The sequence below is a fragment of the Syzygium oleosum genome, unplaced genomic scaffold, assembly GCF_021117445.2.
Source record: "Syzygium oleosum isolate NSW1041296 unplaced genomic scaffold, Sole_v2.1 Sole_v2.16, whole genome shotgun sequence".
NCBI lineage: Eukaryota > Viridiplantae > Streptophyta > Magnoliopsida > Myrtales > Myrtaceae > Syzygium > Syzygium oleosum.
This window is the reverse complement of record NW_026607500.1, coordinates 4,999,936-5,020,153: the sequence shown is the minus strand read 5'-3', so window position 1 is coordinate 5,020,153 and position 20,218 is coordinate 4,999,936. Positions and strand designations below refer to the sequence as shown.

The window sequence follows — 20,218 nt, the reverse complement described above, 5'->3', positions numbered from 1 at the left end:
TCGAGTTTGGCATATTGTCCAGCCAAGTTGTAAGATATAAGTTGGACTTAATAAACGCATTTGACATTCTCTGTCCGAGCTTGACTCAAGACCCTAGTCTCCTCTAATAAAATCCGAAACGCAACGTTCGGTGAAAAATTTTCGACGGGATAAAACCAGCGAAATAAATATATTGCGTCAAGTTTACTATGCCTTTTCCAATAAGAATTTCCAATTTTCTGCCGTATTTTTATTGTCTCGCCGTCTTTACTGTTTCTCCTTTGCAGCACTTGATCTGATAAAGAACAAGCAAGTACAAGCCATAATAGGCCCTCAAGATTCAGTGCAAGCAGACTTCATCATTCACCTTGGAAACAAATCTCATGTGCCCATCATCTCTTTTTCGACTACTAGTCCTTCCCTCAGTTCGATTCGGAGTCCGTACTTCATTCGAGCCGTGCAAAATGACTCGTCCCAAGTGAATGCCATAAGCGCAGTCATCCAAGCTTTTGGCTGGAAAGAAGCAGTCCTCATATATGGGGACAACAAGTTAGGAGAAGGCTTTATTACTTCTCTTACTGATGCTTGGAAGAAGTCGGCACGCGAGTGCCCTACAGGAGCCTCATTTCTCCGTCGGCCACGCATGATGAAATCCCGCAGGAACTCTACAAATTAATGATGATGCAGACGAGGGTTTTCATCGTGCACATGTTGCCTACCCTCAGTTCTCGGCTATTTGCCAAAGCAAAAGAGGTGGGAATGATGAGCGAAGGTTATGTGTGGATCTTGACTAATGGAATCACCGACCTATTGAGTTCTATGGATTCATTTAATGTCGCTAGTTCGATGCAAGGAACACTGGGCATCAAGACTTATATCCCGGACACACCAAACCTGGACAACTTCATGGTCCGATGGAAGATGAAATTCCAACAAGACAACCCATCCATTCATAATCCCACGTTGAACATTTTCGGATACTGGGCTTATGACGCTGCTTGGGGTCTGGCAATGGCTATCGAGGAGATGGGTGTAGATAATTTTACCTTCCAGATATTCAATGCTTCGACAGATGCGACAGATCTTGACACTATTGGGGTCTCTCAAAATGGTCAGAAACTTCTCCAAAACTAGGCAATACAACATTTTCAGGCCTAACTGGAAATTTTATCCTCGTTAATGGCCAGCTAGAGTCGTCAGCGTTCCAAATTGTTAATATCAATGGAAATGGAGCAAGAGGGATTAGGTTTTGGACGATAGAAGATGGGCTGCTAAGAGATTTGAATTCATTCAACACAAGCAAATATTCCACTTCGAAGGGTAATCTCGGATCAATAATATGGCCAGGTGATTCGATCTATTTTCCCAAGGGATGGGAGATTCCAATGAGTGGGAAGAGGTTAAAAATTTTAGTTCCCGTAAAGGACAGTTTCAATCAATTGGTGATGGTGACTCCAGATCCTAGCACAAAAACATCCCAAGTCACCGGATACTGTATCGACATCTTTCAAGCTGTGATAGAAAAGCTACCTTATTCTGTGGCTTATGACCTTATTCCATTTGCCTTGCCTAATGGAAGAAGCGCTGGCAGTTACAATGACATGATCGATCAAGCATATTACCAGGTGAGATAACTCATTGCAAGTGCTTGATTTCATTGCATTAGATGTTGAAACTTACTATGCTATCATGGGGTTGACAAAGAAAATATTTCCCTTCCTTTTGTTGGATCAGAATTATGATGCAGTGGTGGGTGATATGACGATCATTGCAAATAGATCATTGTTCGAGGATTTCACCTTACCATACACTGAATCGGGGGTTGCAATGCTCGTGCCATACAAGGACAGCAAGAGCAAGAGTGCTTGGATTTTCTTAAAGCCACTAACTTGGGACCTTTGGTTAACAACCGGATGCTTCTTTGTGTTTATAGCATTGGTTGTGTGGATCCTCAAACACCAAGATTAACGAAGATTTCAGGGGTCCGGCCGCGCATCAAGTTGGCACGAGCTTCTGGTTCTCGTTTTCAACCATTGTCTTCGCTAAAAGCAATAACCCTTAACTTTAATAAATCAATCAAACATTACAATTTACATATTGTTCTTGGATAATTTAGGTGCTTTCCCTTAATTTGGATTGCAGGGGAGAGAGTATTTAGCAACCTAGCCAAATTTGTTTTGATTCTGTGGATTTTCGTGGTACTTATACTAACGCAAAGTTATACTGCAAGATTGAGCTCTCTTTTGGTGATGCAAAATCTTCAACCAGCTGTAGCTAATGTGGATCAACTCCTAAAGAGTGGAGAAAAGGTGGGATACCATGACGGTTCTTTCGTTTATGAAAAGCTAAAGCAAATGAATTTTGATGATTCCAGACTGATATCTTATGAGTCTCCTGAAGAATGCGATGAGCTTCTTTCTAAGGGAAGTACAAAGGGCAGGATTGCAGCAGCATTCGACAACGTACCCTACATTAAACTTATTCGTTCTCAATATTGCAACAAATATACCATGATCCTGACATTTAAAACTACTGGATTTGGCTTCGTAAGTCCTCAATCTCTCAATTCTGGCCAAAAGGGAAAATTCTCAAATTTATTAGGATTAGTCGTCATTTCTTTGATTTATAATCTCATGTCTTGCTTCTTTTGGTTTACAGGTTTTCCCCAAAGGGTCTCTGCTAGTACTAGATATTTCACGAGCAATTCTTAACGTAACTGAGGGGCCTAAAATGACGGAAATCGAAAATGCGTGGTTTCCATCAAAATCCAACTGCCTGGATTCGACTAACTCGATTTCTTCCAACAGCTTGGGTCTCGACAGTTTCTGGGGCCTATTCTTAATTGCTGGAGTTATTGCACTTTTAGCTCTCCTCATTTTCTTGGTCATGTTCGTCAAAAGAAGTTGGCATGTCATAACAAGTTCTTCGGGTTCATTGAGGGAGAAAATTGTTGCATTGGGAAGAAGATTTTACCAAAGAGACCTCAATTCCCATGCTTTTACGAAAGCCAGATTTAGAGATAGAAGTATGGAAAATGGTGCCAATGAGACTGCAGCTGAAACCTTAGAAAACACTAACTTTCCACCGAGTCCGTCAAGCGACTCCAGCCAAATCGACAACTTGCTAACCAATGAGCAAGGCAGACCATCTGCCGAACAAGGACTTCCAAATCATGTAGACGAAGGGTGCCCCAAGATAGCAATAAACGTCGAGCTTACAAATGTAAATTATTGAGGTACATGCCTCAACAACCTTACATGAATGGACATGATCATTTGATCCAGTGACATGTAAAGCGATCCTAAGTATTTGCTTCATTATCAAACATTTTATTTAACAAAAGGAATCATGATGCAAATCAAAACAGATTAATTGAGTAATTGACAGTACCGATTATAAATAGGCTTCAAGGCAGTGTTTGCTACACTAGGCATGTGATTTCAATGCCTGTCTAGATTTTCTAAATTCAATATGGTTCAAGGAGACATAGATGTTATCTGCAGAATCTGATCAATACCACAACCATCTGCAGAATCTGATCAATACCACAACCATCTATATGTAGAATTTGCATGATATTGAAAGGGACGTTGGCTGAGGAATTTGCATGATATAACCACAACAAAACAACACCAACACCAGAGATGTTGCCGGTGTAGTGGTCGTCGATGGTACCTGTTTCCAACAAGGGATAGGTGACAAGTGTGAAGAGTAGTCTTTCCATATTTTAGGATTGTGCGAGAGAACAGACAAATGAGAAAATGACTTTCTTTTTTTTTTTTAAAGGAGAAGTCATTTTCTCCTATTTTTAAAGGAGTTTTTTCCATCGACTAAAAATACCCCCTTTGACCGGTCTACTTTTCATGCATCAAACATTGAAAAACCCAGAAATTATTTTCCTTAAAGTTATTTTGATTGAAACAAATGGAGGCTAAACCAGCACGATCTTTCTATAGCTCTTTCGACATTTTGTGCTTTCATTATTTTTCAAGTTGTGAATAGGCTTCTTGTTCCTATGACATTGGCATCTTAATGCCAGTTTGTGGCCCATAATGGCACGAGCCTATTCGTCACAAATAACCCGCACACTTCAGGCCCAAAAATGAAAAAAGCACCCAAATTTCTCGAGGGCTGAGATGAACGGGGGGACACAAACCTATAAAGAAGTTGGGCAAATGTGACCTTAAAAAATATAGAAGTTATGCAGTAAAAGATACTAAAAATAATTGTATTTGCTGAGAATAAGTGTTTTTGACTTGTAATGGAAGGAGTGTTCCCCATTTTTCTTTTTCTTTTTTACCAATACAACAGAAAAATTACCTACATAAAGAAATTCGTCTCGTTTAGTGAACTTTCAAAGGTTATTAAACCTGTGGTTATAATTTTCAGTATTTTAAACTTTAGAGGCATTGCATGTGGAAGATCTACTTTTATTGTATTTATGGACCGATTAGCAACATTTGTCCCTAAAAAAATCAGCATGCAAGCTTTACAATTTTACCCATCCTTTCTTTATAACCACATCATCTACTAACAGACACTAGGGGTCAAAACAACTAGTGCGGGTGTTGACTAATTTCAAGACTGTGTTGGGCTATCATCTACTAACGGACACTTTTTTGTATATATAAAGAAAAAAAAAGGTGAAAGAGAACCTTTGGTTGTTCTGTGGCTAAAGACTAAATCAAGCAGACAAAAGAACAGGGTGGTCATTTGCTTGTGCGTGAACATCAAGCAGGCAGTGTCATTGCGTGTGTGGTTGTCTTCTTCGATTCTGAAGCCGCTCCCTTGTGTTGGAAAGCTTATTCTTCTTTTTTTGTCGACCTACTAACAGTGATCGGGAGCCAAACACCTAAGGCGGGTGTCGGCTAATTTCAAAATTACGTTAGAAAGCTTATGTTGGAAAGCTTTCGACATCGGAAAACATCATGCATACTATAGATATGATAAGAGTCGGGAAAAAGGACATTTATAGATTTGGTTTCGTGCATCTGTCGGGCATTATCTTCTGTTCCAATAGTGGACAACTCATGCTTTTTTGTTTTCCTTCCTGGTCTCGTTCAAAAGATGATTTCGTTCTAATGAAAAGTATTACAAGGTTAGGTTATGTGCAAGAATTGTTATCCGACTAGCGTTTAAATTTACCATGAATTCCATTGTTATATTTGATATAATCTTATTAGAATGTTTCGTTTCCGTCTTCCGGTGTTCTTTCTATTCTCTTTTTGTCTATTGCTGATCGCGGTTTCTTCCCTTTCTCTTCTTCTTCTTCTCCTTCTCCTTCTATTTTTCTTCTGCTTCTAGATCTGTTACTGCATTAGGAAGAGATCAATCGATAGTAATTTTCTGAAGGGGTCCCAATAAAGAAAACAAACGGAAATCCTGAAGCTGTCAAAATCAGAGAGATGATGCAACTTGTGCCTTTAGTAGGTAAAACATATCGGGGTCAAGATTGATTCAAGGATACAATTAGTGGAGTCAATATCCAAGAACGGAAACCACCGAGGTCTTTTTTTCCGACTACCGATTGCTGTGGAACCAGACTAACTTTTTTAACATAGACATATTAACACGAAATAGATCAGTCGGGACCAAAACTAAAAGCTGACTGTCGGAATCGGGATCAGAAAAACCAAGTTGACGGGTTTTCTCGCGAATTTAAGATTTGCAAGAAATGAACTTCTCGGTCCAAAGACCCTTACCAAAAAAAAACTTCTCGGTCCAAAGACTGTTCCAAACTGATATACGACACGAGACTTCCGTTATTGATATGCTCCGCCAGTTTAGCTGCCCTACTAAAGTGGTTATGTGCATTCTTCTTACTTTTTGCACCTAACGATATAAGATTTTGCTAGATTTGAGCAGTCTTGGTGTCTGCGAAAAGACACAGAATAAGTGTAGAGCCCATGAGCATGATGCTGCGACCCATTTAACTGATCTTCTTGGAATCTCCAAATCTAACTTGGTCACAGAGTTTTGAGAGTGTCGGTGACCAGACCTGTTTGTTTGCTTCCCAACTACTTTTGCACTCGGCGAAAAGCTCCAATCTCCGGGGAGCTTCGATGGTCCGCCGCAGTAATGACATTCATTTCATGATAATCCTCGCGCAAAGTGTGGTAACTAATAAAAACTCGAAGGATTTATGATCAAAGTGGGAGATATACTCACATTAGCATCCGATGGCCTCGCACTATCGAGCACTAGTTGAAAACCCGCCAACTTTGTCGATAGAGGAAAGAATTGGTAAAAAATTGTCTGTCCTTTTTAGTTATCCGTTTCTTTTTAATAAGTGCAACCATTTTCATTTGCTTACCAAAATGAAGAAGCTGTCATTCTAACCTACATAGAAAACCTGCATAGAAATCTTCAGACATATTACATAAGCAAATTACCGTTAAACTTCAGACGTGCGGGCCCTGATACCAAATGTTGAGTTGTGGAAGCGTGAAGCGTGACTCAAATATCAATTATTGAGGAAGAAACACGAAGCTCACTTCAAGAAAACACACTCTTACTAATGGAGGCACTGTCTTACAATATTGGTTGGGAGAACTCTTACACACACTTGTATGCCAAGCACACTTTCACGCTCTCACTTACACTCTTCAAGCTCCACAATTGAGGGTGCTTGGATATTTATAGGTTTAAGGAGGTGTTATGCCTCCTAAAATATATAGATATTCCTAGTAATTCTAGAGAAAATATCTTTCTAGTTATTTCTAAACTCTTCATTAAATATCTCGCAACAAAATATCCAGATATTTAAGTAACCTAGAAATATCTAGAATGCTGAAGAGAAGAGAGAAGATATATTTCTTCAACAATTATAAATGCATGAAAACACGAAAAAATTACTAGAAATGGAAACAGAAAAGGTATTTTTGGACAATAATAAAAATGGTCAATGTATTATTGTCAATGCTCAATTTAGATTTTCATACATAGTTTGGCGATAGATTTGGTCCCCAAAGTAATCTCCCATCATGATATCAGGACAAAGTCCGTGTTTCCGTCCATATATCAATGGAAAATGCTAACTAAGTGACCGGATAAACACGTGGCGGCGTAGAATAAACAAATCAAAAGTGAGGAGAAACTCCAAGAATGGTCATTGCACTATTGATCTTGTTCAATTTTGATCCCTGAAGTAATCTTTGATCCTGATTTTAGGACAACTTTCCTATTCTACCACCCAAATGCAAACAAATAGTTATGACTAAGTACCAAGTATAACATGTAGCATCGATATTTATAATCAGTGAAAAAACTGATGAACTAGTAGCGGTATTTCCTAAAGAGTGGACACTTAAATATCGTTTTTGGGGGATTTGATCCACGTGGACTAGACCGAATTTTTACAACTCTAGGCTTAGGTCATTAAAATTTGCACTGTCCATACCACCTCGACACCACATGTTAATCTCTGACACTTGGTCAGCAATTTTGTCTGTATTTGGATGGAAATATGAAATTTACCTGGAAATGGGGATGAGAAATTAGTTCATGGAACAAATTTGTCGAAAAAATAAAGTACGAGGAACGAAATTGAACATGAGCACAGTATAGGGACCATCTTTGTAATTTTATCTCAAATATTTTTTATCCCTTATCGACATGAAGTGTTCATCTTCGATACTTAGTCAACTTTTTAACACCAATATTTGGATGAAAAACGGAATTTGTCCTGAAATCATGAATGGAGATTTGTCTAGAGATCAAATCTGTTACAATATAAAGTACGTCAACCATAATTGAATAAGAAGATAGTACAGGGACCCTTTCTTAATTTGTCCATTTTTCTATTAGAAACTTAGCTTCTTATTTTTTGCCAAAAGTCCAACATTGTGCGCGTGAGGAATAAAAGCTAACTCTATCATAAAGATTTAGGCCTAATTCCCTTAAAAAAAACCCCAACATTAGATCTAGTCATAATTCTATCCCGAACTTTTTTTTGTGTATAAAAAAGCCCCAAACTTTAGGTCTAGTACCAAATCTGCCCCAAATTTTGTTTTGTCTTTAAAAAAATACCAACTTTTAATAAATTTTTCAAATCTACCCCCGTGATCCAATCTCAACTTGAAGTGGCATTTCCTCATCGATAACAAATCCTATGAAAAATTATCTCCAAAATGAAACCGTTACGAAAGGCTAATGGAGGCAGATTTGGAACTAGAGTAAATATTGGTGATTTTTGTCTTAGACAAAAAAAAATTTGGGAGAATTTGAGACTGGACCTAAAGTTAAGGATTTCTTATGACAAAGAAAAGTTCATGGTAGATTTGGACTGGACCTAAAGTTTAGGGTTTTTTATAGATAAAAAAAAGTTTGGGGCAAAGATTGGGACTAAACCTAAAGTGAAGGATTTTTCAAGGAAATTAGGCCTAAATAAATAGTGAGAAGGATGTTTTTCTTTTCCTCCTTTTACCAATTGTTTGAATTCTATTAATAGGAAAACATTTTCTTTGCTAGATTGTTGGTGCCATGATTAAACTTATGGCCTAGATTTTGCACATTCAGCATTTGAATCCCACAGTCTTAAGCCTAGAGTTATTTTGAGGGCCACGCTTCCTTTATGTTGCATGGGGGTCATATCAATGGAGGAGCTATGGTGATATACTTCACGAATTTCATTTGCATTAATGATGGGACACAATTCCTGCATCTGACCTGAATTGCAAGAACATTTGTTCGGTTGAGTTCTGATCAGTTGTACAGTTAGAGAACTAGGTTGTTTACTCAACTTGATCACGTGGGAGAACTTGTGATTCGTATTCGATCCAAACAAGGATTTTGGACTGACATCAATCATCACTTTAGGTCAAGATCTCAATTTTCAACGATGACATTATGAAAAGATCAAACTTTAGAATTGTGGATATGTTAATTGGGATAAATATACTTTCTCATTTTCTTTAGTGCCCCCAACTAGCAAAAAGAACTAGCTTCAAACAGATGTTGCTGGATTCATGAAAAGAGAAACTGAGAAATACCCATACTCGGAATGCAATTCTAATGGGGAAATTATCAAAAAAGTTCTAAATTCATTTTACGGATGTCAATTCAGTGGTAAACTTTTTAAATTGATCTATTTAGTCCTATACCTTTTGACAATGTACCAATATAGTCCTCTCCGTCAATTTGGGTAGGCAATCGTTGACACAGATGTTACGTATCCTACGTGATACGACTAACGTGGATGTGGACTATTTTTACAATTTTTATTGAAAATTCTCTGAGTCATTTTTTTTTCTTTTTTTTCGTATGTCTCTCCTCTGATCCGCGGCCTCGACGATGACTGCTGTAACGACCCGGTCCGACGAGGGCGGGGAGTGGTCGCCGGGGTCAGAGGGCCTAGACAAGGAGCGGCTCCTGGCAGGCTTCTAGGATGGCAAGGGGGGGCATGTCTCTTGTCCCACATCGCTTAGGGGGGCGAGTCCTGGGCTAGTTTATAAGGCTTGGGTTCTCTACTCTGTGTAACGCGTTTTAAAGCCGTGAGGGTCAGTGGGCCCAAAGCGGACAATATTACACAGTATAGACCCCGGGTCCTTACAACTGCCCTCACCCAAAGCCCGCGAGGGTGTTGCAGCTATCACCTACCACAGCGAGGGCGTCGGGGCAACGATCGTGATGCCCTTGTCAGCCATAGCGAGGGCCGACAAGGGCATCCCCACCCTCGTCTGTGACTGGCAACTTCCATTGGCCATCACCAAGGCCATGGACCAGCAAAGGGAAATAAAAAGAAACAACAAAAAAATAGATAAAAAATTATAGAAAATTTAAAAAATACAACGATTGTTCATGTCAGCGCTGGCCACGCCACATTATACGGCTGACATCCACGTCAGCAATTTCCAACCAAAATTGGCCAAACAAAATATATTGACAAATCGGTAAAAGATTTAGAACTAAATTGGTCAAATTAAAAAGTTTAAGACTGAGTTGGCGTCCGTACAATAACTTTACTCATTTTTTATTTTGTTGTAATTATCCCCCATCCTAACAGGTGATTATATTGCTATACACTTGGATTATAGCTAGTTTAAAACTCTTATTATAAGTCAACCCCAAAAGAAAAAGGGAACCATCAAGTTTAGAATCCAATGTAATCACTCTCCTAATTGTACTTCCACGAGGCGGCTTGAGCACAAAAATGGCCCCTCCAAAAAGCGAGCCCTCATCATGACCAATTGCTATATGAAAATCCAAAGCTGCCTTCCACCTAAGCATTTCATCATAATGACCACCCCGTAATCATATAATTAGGAAAAACGGCTTTATACTCCTAATTGCCAAAAGAGAAGATGCATAGAAAAGAACCAAGAGAGAAAAAAAAAACAGAAAACCCTAATCTCCACTTAATTTTTCTTCTCCTCTCTCTCTTTTTTTTTTTTTTTTGTTTTGCTAGAAAACATTTTTCTTGTCCTCAATCATCCACTTCTAGTGACCTCTGTTCTAATTCAAATTGTTTAATTTTTTTACCACTTTTCTATAATGAATTGCCAACCAGAGTCCAAAGGATGGACCCATTTCCTATATATTATATCAACTTTTTTTTCTTTTTTTCTTTTACACAGGGGCATCACTGTCATGACCCAATATATAAAATTTCTTTTTAAATTTCTTTTTAAATTTCTTTATGCTTTCTTTCCTTATGTTTTTTTTACTAGAATATGTCAAGAGAACCTTTTCCTCTTTTCATCTCACTGCCTGTTGTGACGGTGAAAGACATCAACTTCCTTACCTGAACTTGTTGTCTTTAATACTAGGGAGGGCAATAATGGCACGCGATGAGGGTCCCCGGATCATTGTCCACTACTAAAACCATAAGTCTCCATCCTGGGTAAGAGCGTTAAGGAGAGATCTGCCCAAGAACCTTCCACGTCAAAGTAATTTGCAAATTTTTACTGCAAATATCGTAAAAACCGCTCGAGCGGGTCCGCGCAGCAAGTATAATAGACTTGCATGGCTCTATAATCATTAGATATAGGGAAAATGATATAGATAGTGCCTGAACTTTGGCCTAATGTACAATATTATCCCTAAATTTTCATTTTATTCAATGTGGTCCCTGGACTTTTGGTGCATATTCAATTTAGTACTTGAACTATATGAAAATATTCAATGTTGTCCTTAAACTTGAATTAATGGAATGACAACATTGAATATTTTCATATAGTTCAAGGATTAAATTGAATATGTACCAAAAGTTCAGGGACCTTAGTGAACGAATTAAAAGTTCATAGACCACATTGCACATTGAGTTAAAGTTCAAGGACCACATTAAACAAAAAGTACATGGATCATATTACACATTAAGCCAAAGTTCAGGGACCACTTGTATCATAATCCCTTCGATATATTCAAGCGTCACATTCTAAAGACCAGTCAAAGTGTTAACCGACCATGAGCATCCAGCAAAACAAAAAGAAAGTTTTCTCAAAAAATAGACATGCGATTGTGGCAAGTTGTTTACTAAAAAATCATATGTGGAACTTGCATGGCTAAATAATTTGTCCGGAAGCTGCTCTTGACGGTTAGGATCCCCATTCTCCGTCGCTCCCATAAATTTATGCGCAAAATCTATATATATATCAAAAGAATTGCGGGTTTAGCTCCTCGATTGGCTCCCTGCTACTCACACGCTTGATAAAGAGAACAATCTGGTCGATCCCCTGTTTTCATCTCTCCTTTTACTTATAAAGAAAGATTATCTTGGTCAATCCCCCTGAAGGAAGCCTTATCTAGAACATTGTGGCAAGATCTGGAGTTGGTGAATTTGCACTTGCCCTTTTGCAATCATTATCGTTTTAGACTTTTAGTGATGCAGGCGAGAACTGGAGCTTTTACTTGGAGTCAACATGAAATGTTTGCTACTTTTGCTCAGGTGGTCCATGTTTTTTAGTGTAACCGTTTTTTAATCAGGTGGTTTTTCTGAGTTTAACCCTTGATTTCTCTCACAGAATTTGACTCATTCTCTGAGATGAAATTATGCACCAAATGGGCATTGGGCAAAGGGTAGTTTTTTTGTTTTTTAGTTCCCTGATCTTGCGAGGAAGGGAAGAGAGAGAAAGAGAGAGGCTTTAATCTTGGATTACTTGACAAGTGCCCACATGCTTGAGTGAGTGAGTGGGAGTGTAAGAAGGGTCTTTCACAGCTTCACCAGCAGATACCTTCCCTCATAATGGAGCTTCTTCTCTCTTTAACCATGTTGGTTGTGGCTTGCAAGAGGAGTGAGAGTCCATTTGGGAAACATTAAAAGAACCTCTCGAGCACTCTCCTCGCTTGGCTTTCTTTTTCTCTGCCACGTTCATCTCCAACAGGGAAAGGAAAAGGCCCTTGAAATGCTTTCCTTCGAGCGTTCTTCCTCCACTGGGTCCACATCTTTCTGATCGGTTGTTGCAACGAGGGAATTCCTTTCATCATTCTGAGATCCGGGTTCACACACAGAAGGGAGGATTTCCAGTCAACTGTGCTCTTGGGTTTCAAGATTTTCCAAGGACCTCAAGGGAAAAATGGCTCCAAGGTTGGATTTTTCAGATTGGTGGGCGAAGGAAAACAGGAAGGGAACGCCTGTGGTGGTGAAAATGGAGAACCCAAATTACTCTGTGGTTGAAATTGATGGCCCAGATGCTGCATTCAGGCCAGTTGAGAAGAGCAGAGGCAAAAATGCAAAGCAGGTGACTTGGGTCTTGCTTCTGAAGGCCAACCGTGCAGTGGGTTGTGTGGCTTGGTTAGCCACTGTGCTCTGGGCATTGCTTGGCACCATCAAGAAGAGGCTGATCCTCAGGCAAGGAGTGGCCATGGAGAGTGAAAAAATGGGCAAAGGAAGGTTGTTGTTCAGAGTCATAAGAGCATTCTTGGTCACTTCTCTGGTAATTTTGGGTTTTGAGGTGGTCACTTATTTCAAAGGTTGGCACTATTTCGAGCACCCAAACTTGCACATACCACAGACCACTGATGTCCATGGCTTGCTCCACATGATTCATGTCGCTTGGTTGACTTTTAGAGCTGATTACATTGCCCCACCAATTCAAGCACTCTCCAATTTTTGTGTGGCTCTGTTCTTGATCCAGTCCGTGGATCGGATGATACTCTGCCTCGGTTGTTTGTGGATAAAGTACAAGAAAGTCAAGCCGAGGATCGTGGGGGATCCATTCAAATCGGACGATGCCGAGGGAATTGGATGCGAGTACCCCATGGTTCTTGTTCAGATCCCAATGTGCAATGAGAGAGAGGTAGCACACTGAAAATTCACATTATTTCTCCTCAAATTCCTTTCTCTTTGTTTATCTTGCATCTCAATTCGGTCACTACATGTGCACAAAATCTTAAGTTGTTTCATTCTCAATATGAAAATCCCATTTCTTTTTCAAGCCAATTCAAATGATAGAGGGTAAATTTTGTTAGAAATGTTATGATATTAAGAATTGGAAAAGAGACCTTCAGTTCACTCTGCTAAGCATGGCTGACATGTTTAAAACTACAATTCAGACTTCCAAGGTGACTTATGTGCACACTTACTATCTTCAGACCATAATAAGTCATGTGTTTATAGTGTTAATTGCATCAGAGAACTCAGCTTATTCGTGCTAATTTGAGCTGGACCATGAAAGTGAAGTCACCCTTATAAAGACAAGTTACAGGGACGACTATTGACAATAGAAAGCTATAATAAGTCAAACTTCTGTGTTGAGTTCCTTTGGTGACAGTGATTTTTTCTTCTAATTCATATAGGTATATGAGCAATCCATCTCTGCTGTCTGCCGAATTGATTGGCCAAAGGACCGTCTACTTATCCAAGTTCTCGATGATTCCGATAACGAGAGTATACAGTGCTTAATTAAGGCAGAAGTCGCCAAATGGAGCCAGCGGGGCGTCAACATAATTTATCGACATCGTTTGGTTAGAACTGGTTACAAAGCTGGAAATCTCAAATCTGCAATGAGCTGTGACTATGTGAACGGTTACGAGTTTGTCACGATCTTTGATGCAGATTTCCAGCCAAATCCAGATTTCCTAAAACAGACTGTTCCACATTTTAAGGTTGATAGCATGTACCATTTTTCTGCTTTTTTTCTTTTTCTCGCTGTTAAACTTGCTTGAAAATTTTGACATCGCATTCTTCTTATGCATTTACTCGCAGGATAATCCTGAACTGGGATTGGTTCAGGCTAGGTGGGCTTTTGTGAACAAAGACGAGAACCTGTTGACTAGGCTTCAAAACATTAACCTGTGTTTCCACTTCGAGGTAGAACAGCAGGTTAATGGATTGTTCCTGAATTTCTTCGGTTTCAATGGAACTGCTGGTGTCTGGAGGATCAAAGCTCTTGAAGAATCTGGAGGCTGGCTTGAAAGGACAACCGTAGAGGACATGGACATTGCAGTCCGTGCACACCTTAATGGTTGGAAATTTATTTTCCTAAATGATGTTAAGGTATTAACAGAATTACTTTTTCACCTCTGTATCGAATTCGATTAATTTCTCTTCATTTATTAATTGCTGGTGACAACGCATCCGTGATTGGACAGAATATCACCCTTTAGCATGATTCATCTAGCGATGATTTCTTTCACATTCTTGCATTTCAAGTTACAACTTCAAATAACTCTCTTGGCCCCCTTATGTAAAAGATGAATTTATAAGTCTCATGAGTTTCTCTCTCTTTCTGAACTTAAAATTCTTGGGATCTTCATTTGTTGAAATTTCAGGTACTCTGCGAGCTTCCTGAGTCGTATGAAGCTTATAAGAAGCAGCAACATAGATGGCATTCCGGTCCAATGCAACTTTTTCGTTTGTGTCTACCTGCAATTGTAACTTCCAAGGTTCGTCTCATTATTGATTTCCATGTGTTCTATACTTCTTCAATAAAATGACGATACTTACAAACTTTCGACCTTTTCTCGACTCAGATCTCTGCTTGGAAGAAGGCGAATCTCATACTCTTATTCTTTCTACTTAGGAAACTCATTCTTCCCTTCTATTCCTTCACCTTGTTCTGCATAATCCTTCCGCTAACCATGTTCGTCCCTGAGGCCGAGCTCCCCATGTGGGTCATATGTTACGTGCCCGTTTTCATGTCGTTCCTAAACATCTTCCCCGCTCCAAAGTCCATCCCCTTCATCGTCCCTTACCTCCTGTTCGAGAACACCATGTCTGTTACCAAATTTAATGCAATGATATCTGGACTATTCCAGCTCGGCAGCTCTTATGAATGGGTCGTCACGAAAAAGGCTGGCAGGTCATCAGAACCAGACTTGCTCGCTGCCGCCGAGAGAGAGACAAAGAGCACGAACCAACAACAAATAACTAGAGGAGCTTCGGAGAGCGAGCTTCAAGAACTGACCAAGTTAAAGGAACAGCAAAAGGAAGTGACTTTTATGCCGGTTAAGAAGACCAACAAAATTTACAGGAAAGAGCTCGCTTTGGCGTTCCTCTTACTCACGGCTTCCGTGAGGAGTCTCTTGGCGGCCCAAGGAGTCCACTTCTACTTCCTGCTCTTCCAGGGCATTACTTTCCTCCTTGTGGGCCTCGATCTGATTGGCGAGCAGATGAGCTAAAGTAACTCAAGTCCTGCTATTACGAAGAATCGGAAGTCATCAGCCTAGAGAACTAAAGAAGCCGATACTAGCATCTGCAGCCCAAACTGCGAAATTCTTCACCTCCATACTCAGTTGCAAAAATGGCAATTGTTCAGACTAAATAAGCTGAACCCTTCAGTCTCCAGTGTGAAGCCTCCATAGGTTTTTATTTATTTTTTTCCCTAAATTGACTACCGTGTACAATAAATTGTTTCAAGTTATTCTGATTCTTGTTGTTCGTTATAGGTTGGAGGGAAAGAAACTAATGTTATATTTCACTCTTTTTCTTTTTCTTTTCTCTTTTTGCCTTTTTTGTTTTTCTAGACCTATTGGAAGAGAATTTCTTCCAGGGTTGTGATTTGGCATCTCATCTTGGAAGCCATATTGTACAAGGAGAAAAATAACACAAAGTTGGGTGGTGTTCGGAAGAGCTTGCTTGATATTTTCTTTGTTCCTAGATACTTTTCTTCTTCTTCTTTTTCTGTTCCTGCAGAAAAAGTGATGACATAAGTAAGTTTTCTCATTTGCATATTGACAAGATATGTAGTTAGTGTACCAATTGGAGAAAACCTTTCTGGGTCTCCTTGTCCTTTTCCATTGTCTCCTCAGTCTTGTTCCTTTTCCCCCTTGGTTGCTTCTGCAATTTGGTAGTGCTAAAGGGAAATACTACGCGCGCACGTGCGAGGCTCGCGACACATTGGAGCCTAGCCTAAATGGAAGTGTCGGCAGAGCAGAGTTGAGCGAAGAAAGCAAGGCACAAAAAGCTTTTTGTGTTTGAGGTGGCTTTGAGGTTCTGTGAATTCATTCATGGCTTTTGGTGTGTCTTCCTCCATTTATGGGGCTTGCATGATTTGAGGGCCTGAGAAATCCCGGTGTGGGCACACAAGGTTTTGGACGGGTGAAGGCTCATGGATGGTGTCGATGGAGCCACTTTGGTGAATGGTTGGGTGGTGATGGGATGGGGACAAATCTTCCCCCTCCTCCTCTCCCCCTCAGAAAAAAAGATATCTGTGTGATGGGCTCCATCACATCAATATTTTGTCACGAAGAAAAAGAATCTTTGATATGGCAATCTACCTGTAATGTCCCTTGGCATCTCACGCTCTCATCTCAGGATATGCTTGGTCTCTCAAGTACTTTTTTAGCGCCTGCATTGTAAACTCTTTGGCAAAAGAGGCAGGTAGGGTGAAGAGAAAGAAAGGAACAGGGACCATTATCACGATTTGCAGAAATGGTAAAATAACCCTTTGTGCTTATAGCTAAGGCTATATTTATTTCGTGAAAATGAATGATTTAAAAAATATTTTCCCAAGAATGATCATTTGTATCGCTGGGAATAATTAATTAATGAAAAATATTTTCATCATCGACAACAATTTATATCTAAACATTTTCGTAGACGATGAAAATAGCTTGCATTCATTCATTTTTGTAAATGATATAAGCGATCATTTTGATAAAAATGTTCTCCAAACTATTCACTTTTCGCGAAACAAACAGACTCTAAATGTGGTAGCATGACATGTTTATTGTGAATGATTAAAAGCATTTAGTATTGAGTATGAAAAGTGAACCGATCCGTGCCACTATCGCTAAGCACAACCATATTTGGAAACTCCGCATTTGAGATGACTAGATATGCTCGTTATAAGTGTCGAATTGTGAGAAAATGAGTTCATCGATAATCGTCGAGAATGATTTCAGGTTGCACTTTTGAAATATTGAAAATGGAGAACTATAGGTACTTTATTTGCAAATAGGGAAAAGTGTTATAAAAGTTTTAAACTTATTACATTTGTGTCAATTTAGTCATAAACCTTTTAATGATGCCGATTTAGTCCTAAACATTTTACCTAAAGCCAATTCAATCCTTCAGGCTAATTTTGGCCAGATATTACTGATATGGATGCTAGCCAACTAATGTGGCACGGTCGGCGATGACGTGGACAACTTTTAATAATATTTTAATATTTTTCTAATGTCTTATTTTTTTTCTTTTCTTTTTCCTTTTTTTCTTTTATTTCTCTTTCTTTTTTTTCCCTTCCCTTCCTTCTTCCTCTAGTCGGTCGCTCAAGTGAGGCCAGCCCTCACGGGCCATGACCGTGCCAGCCACCGGAGGAAAGAGGAGGAAAAAAAAGAGAGAAAAAAAAATAAAGGAAATAAATAAATAAATAATTCTAAAATATTAAAATATTATTAAAAAATATCCACGTCAGCAATATTCAGCCAGCATTAGCCGAAAGGACTGAATTGAAAAGGTTTAGAATTAAATTGGCATCAATTTAATAGGTTCATGACTTTTCTAATACTTTTTTCTTTAAAAGTAGATATAGATTTCTTTTTATTTTCTAGTATGCGTTGCACAACTACAATTGTCCCTTTGATGTGTGACACCTAACTCAAGTGCTCCTTCAGATAAAGGTGAGAAGTGCATGTGATCATTTCGATTCCTAGTAACGTAGGCATCTCCAAGACGTGTGACTTGTTTAACTTGAAAACGAGAAAGAATTGAGGTGCCCTGTATAAATCAATCAGAATAGTCTATAACCTGCTCTTTCTAATAACTTTTGATAGATCGTTTTTTTCTTCTTATTAATAACGAGACATCGCCCGACCAAGGCGATGGCCACCTGGGACCCTGACTAGGTACCCTAGACCTATAGAAAAGTAGTATCATGCGAGAGAGCCAGAGCGCGGATAAGCTTTGGCATTGTATGGACTCGATGACGCGGGAAGCCGAACCTCGCAAATCGCTAAGTGAATCATCATAATTATCAAAGGGGTCCTTGTCTGCTTGAGAATAACCATCTGCCTTTTCAATCTACTTCATTTCCATTGATATCAATCCATCTTATAAGGTTTGGAGATGGGCCAAGAACCTCATGTCCATGTCCTAGCTTTTAATGAACTCTTCCCCCGTCGCGATGCTCGTGAAAAGTAAAGCAAGCCAAGACTTAATAATGCGTACGAAACTCCCTCCCTTTACAACCTACCAACAGGCAATGCATGGGAGGGACCTTTTTCGAGTCGATGTTCGGAAAAAGATGTCCGTCGACCATAATTCTGATCGGCAGATTACGAATGTGGATATCACGCAGTTTAAGTTAGGTTTGCTCGTAAATGACGTCCGTAATTCGTGAGCCAGCAATCGAAGGTGTGATCGAAGGAACGGAGGACAATACAACCCATCTTTTCTCGTGAAAAAAGGAGTACTGTAAAAATTGCGGCAATTGTAGCTGCAAACGGAGTTGTAGGAGAGTTAGTCGTGCTCGAGGCGCGAAAAAAACCCGATCCGTCTCTTAACATGTCGATTTGGTAAATTAATCTTGATAAAAGTATTCAAAAAACGGGATCAATACCACGGAAAACTCCAAACTGTTACACTTGTGACAAATTTATCCAAAACTAATTTTTTGATCTCAAAAAATCCCAAACTGGTATATCTGTGACAAATTTACTCTCCATTAGTTTTCGTTAAATTTTACCGTCAAATTGCTAAGTTAGATAATACGTGGTAGTTGACGGGCGTACCAGTTTGGAGTTTTTCCCTCTATTTGTCATAGTTGTACCAGTTTGTGATTTTTCGTGCTATTAATCCAATTTAACGGAGAGTAAATTTGTCACAAATATACTAGTTTGAAGTTTTTTTATGGTCAAAAAATTAGTTTTGAGTAAATTTATCACAAGTGTATCAGTTTGGGGTTTTTAGTGGTTAAAAAATTAATTTGATGTATATTTGTCACATTTGTACCCATGTGACAAATTTGAGATTTTTTGTGATATTAACCTAAAAAAAAAAAAAGAGGAAATCTCAACTAAAACTGCAGCCCCATGATTTAATGCCGCTTGAGCGATACAAGCCAACATCAAGGACAGGCCCTACCGCCCCATGATCTCGCTCGATCCTGCCAGACCAAATTAGTTGGAATTGGGATAAATAAATTCAAAAAAAAAATTATGGAATTTTTAAAATTAATATTTTAGTGACCCGAATTTTTCGGGCCAGACGTCTGGCCCGACCAGTAGGACCGGCTCGAATAAAAACGAACCGGCCCATACGTAGATTATACGGTTCGATAAAGCTACTTTGGGCCTAGCCCGTAGGAAAGCCCGTTGACTTTTTTTAGGGAAAATTATTTTACGTTCAACTAAGTAGGGAAATTTTTCTGAAAGCAAAAAAAAAATAATATTAATAATAAAAGGAAGAAACGAAAACAAAACAAAAATCTGAAACAAATGTCATTACGAACACCCTTTTGATTTTCTGTGCAAGAGAGAAGCAGCAACCAACCTTAGGTTATGTTTGTTTCGCGGAAAATAAATGATTTGGAAAATAATTTTTTTTAAATTAATCGCTTGTATCGTTTGAAATAATTAGTTAACGAAAAATGTTTTTATTATCGACAACAATTTATGTTTGAATATTATCGCGCATGGTGAAAATATTTTTCCTTCATTCATTTTTATAAGCGTTACAAGCGATCAGTTTTAGAAAAATATTTTTCAAATCATTCATTTTCTATGAAACAAACATATTCTTAATTTATCCTTACCAAAAAAAAAAAAAACATACTCTTAATTTACAATATGATCCAGACAAGCTCTTCTACAAGACAGCATCTCAAAACTATATTGAAATGTCAAATGTGTGATTCAATAG

At 38.9% G+C, this 20,218-nt stretch overlaps 1 protein-coding gene, 1 long non-coding RNA gene and 1 pseudogene across 2 annotated transcripts; 2 read left to right on the top strand and 1 right to left on the bottom strand.

Annotated features, from left to right (window-relative positions):
* Nucleotides 1–3,213, top strand: part of LOC115671640 (glutamate receptor 2.1-like) — a 38,337-nt pseudogene extending 35,124 nt beyond the window's left edge.
* An 8,850-nt stretch (nt 3,214–12,063) lies between these two features.
* Nucleotides 12,064–15,986, top strand: LOC115671543 (probable xyloglucan glycosyltransferase 5). The gene is made up of 5 exons (XM_030593165.2): nt 12,064–13,214; nt 13,714–14,022; nt 14,123–14,413; nt 14,689–14,802; nt 14,890–15,986. The coding sequence occupies exons 1-5, from the start codon at nt 12,492–12,494 to the stop codon at nt 15,535–15,537; spliced, it is 2,085 nt and encodes a 694-aa protein (XP_030449025.1). The 5' UTR covers nt 12,064–12,491; the 3' UTR covers nt 15,538–15,986.
* LOC115671544 (uncharacterized) lies at nt 15,827–16,592 on the bottom strand. Its single transcript, XR_004004617.2, has 2 exons — nt 16,129–16,592; nt 15,827–16,045 (listed from the first exon to the last, which is right to left on the bottom strand). It is a non-coding gene; the product is annotated as an uncharacterized LOC115671544 (long non-coding RNA).
* Nucleotides 16,593–20,218: the final 3,626 nt, after the last annotated feature.

What these genes read in the sequence shown, in the direction of transcription:
- LOC115671543 (XM_030593165.2), top strand. Translation starts at nt 12,492, where the DNA reads ATGGCTCCAAGGTTGGATTTTTCAGATTGGTGGGCGAAGGAAAACAGG. An exon ending in TTTTCCTAAATGATGTTAAG is followed by an intron (nt 14,414 to 14,688) that starts GTATTAACAGAA and finishes TTGAAATTTCAG; the next exon opens with GTACTCTGCGAGCTTCCTGA. An exon ending in CTGCAATTGTAACTTCCAAG is followed by an intron (nt 14,803 to 14,889) that starts GTTCGTCTCATT and finishes TTCTCGACTCAG; the next exon opens with ATCTCTGCTTGGAAGAAGGC.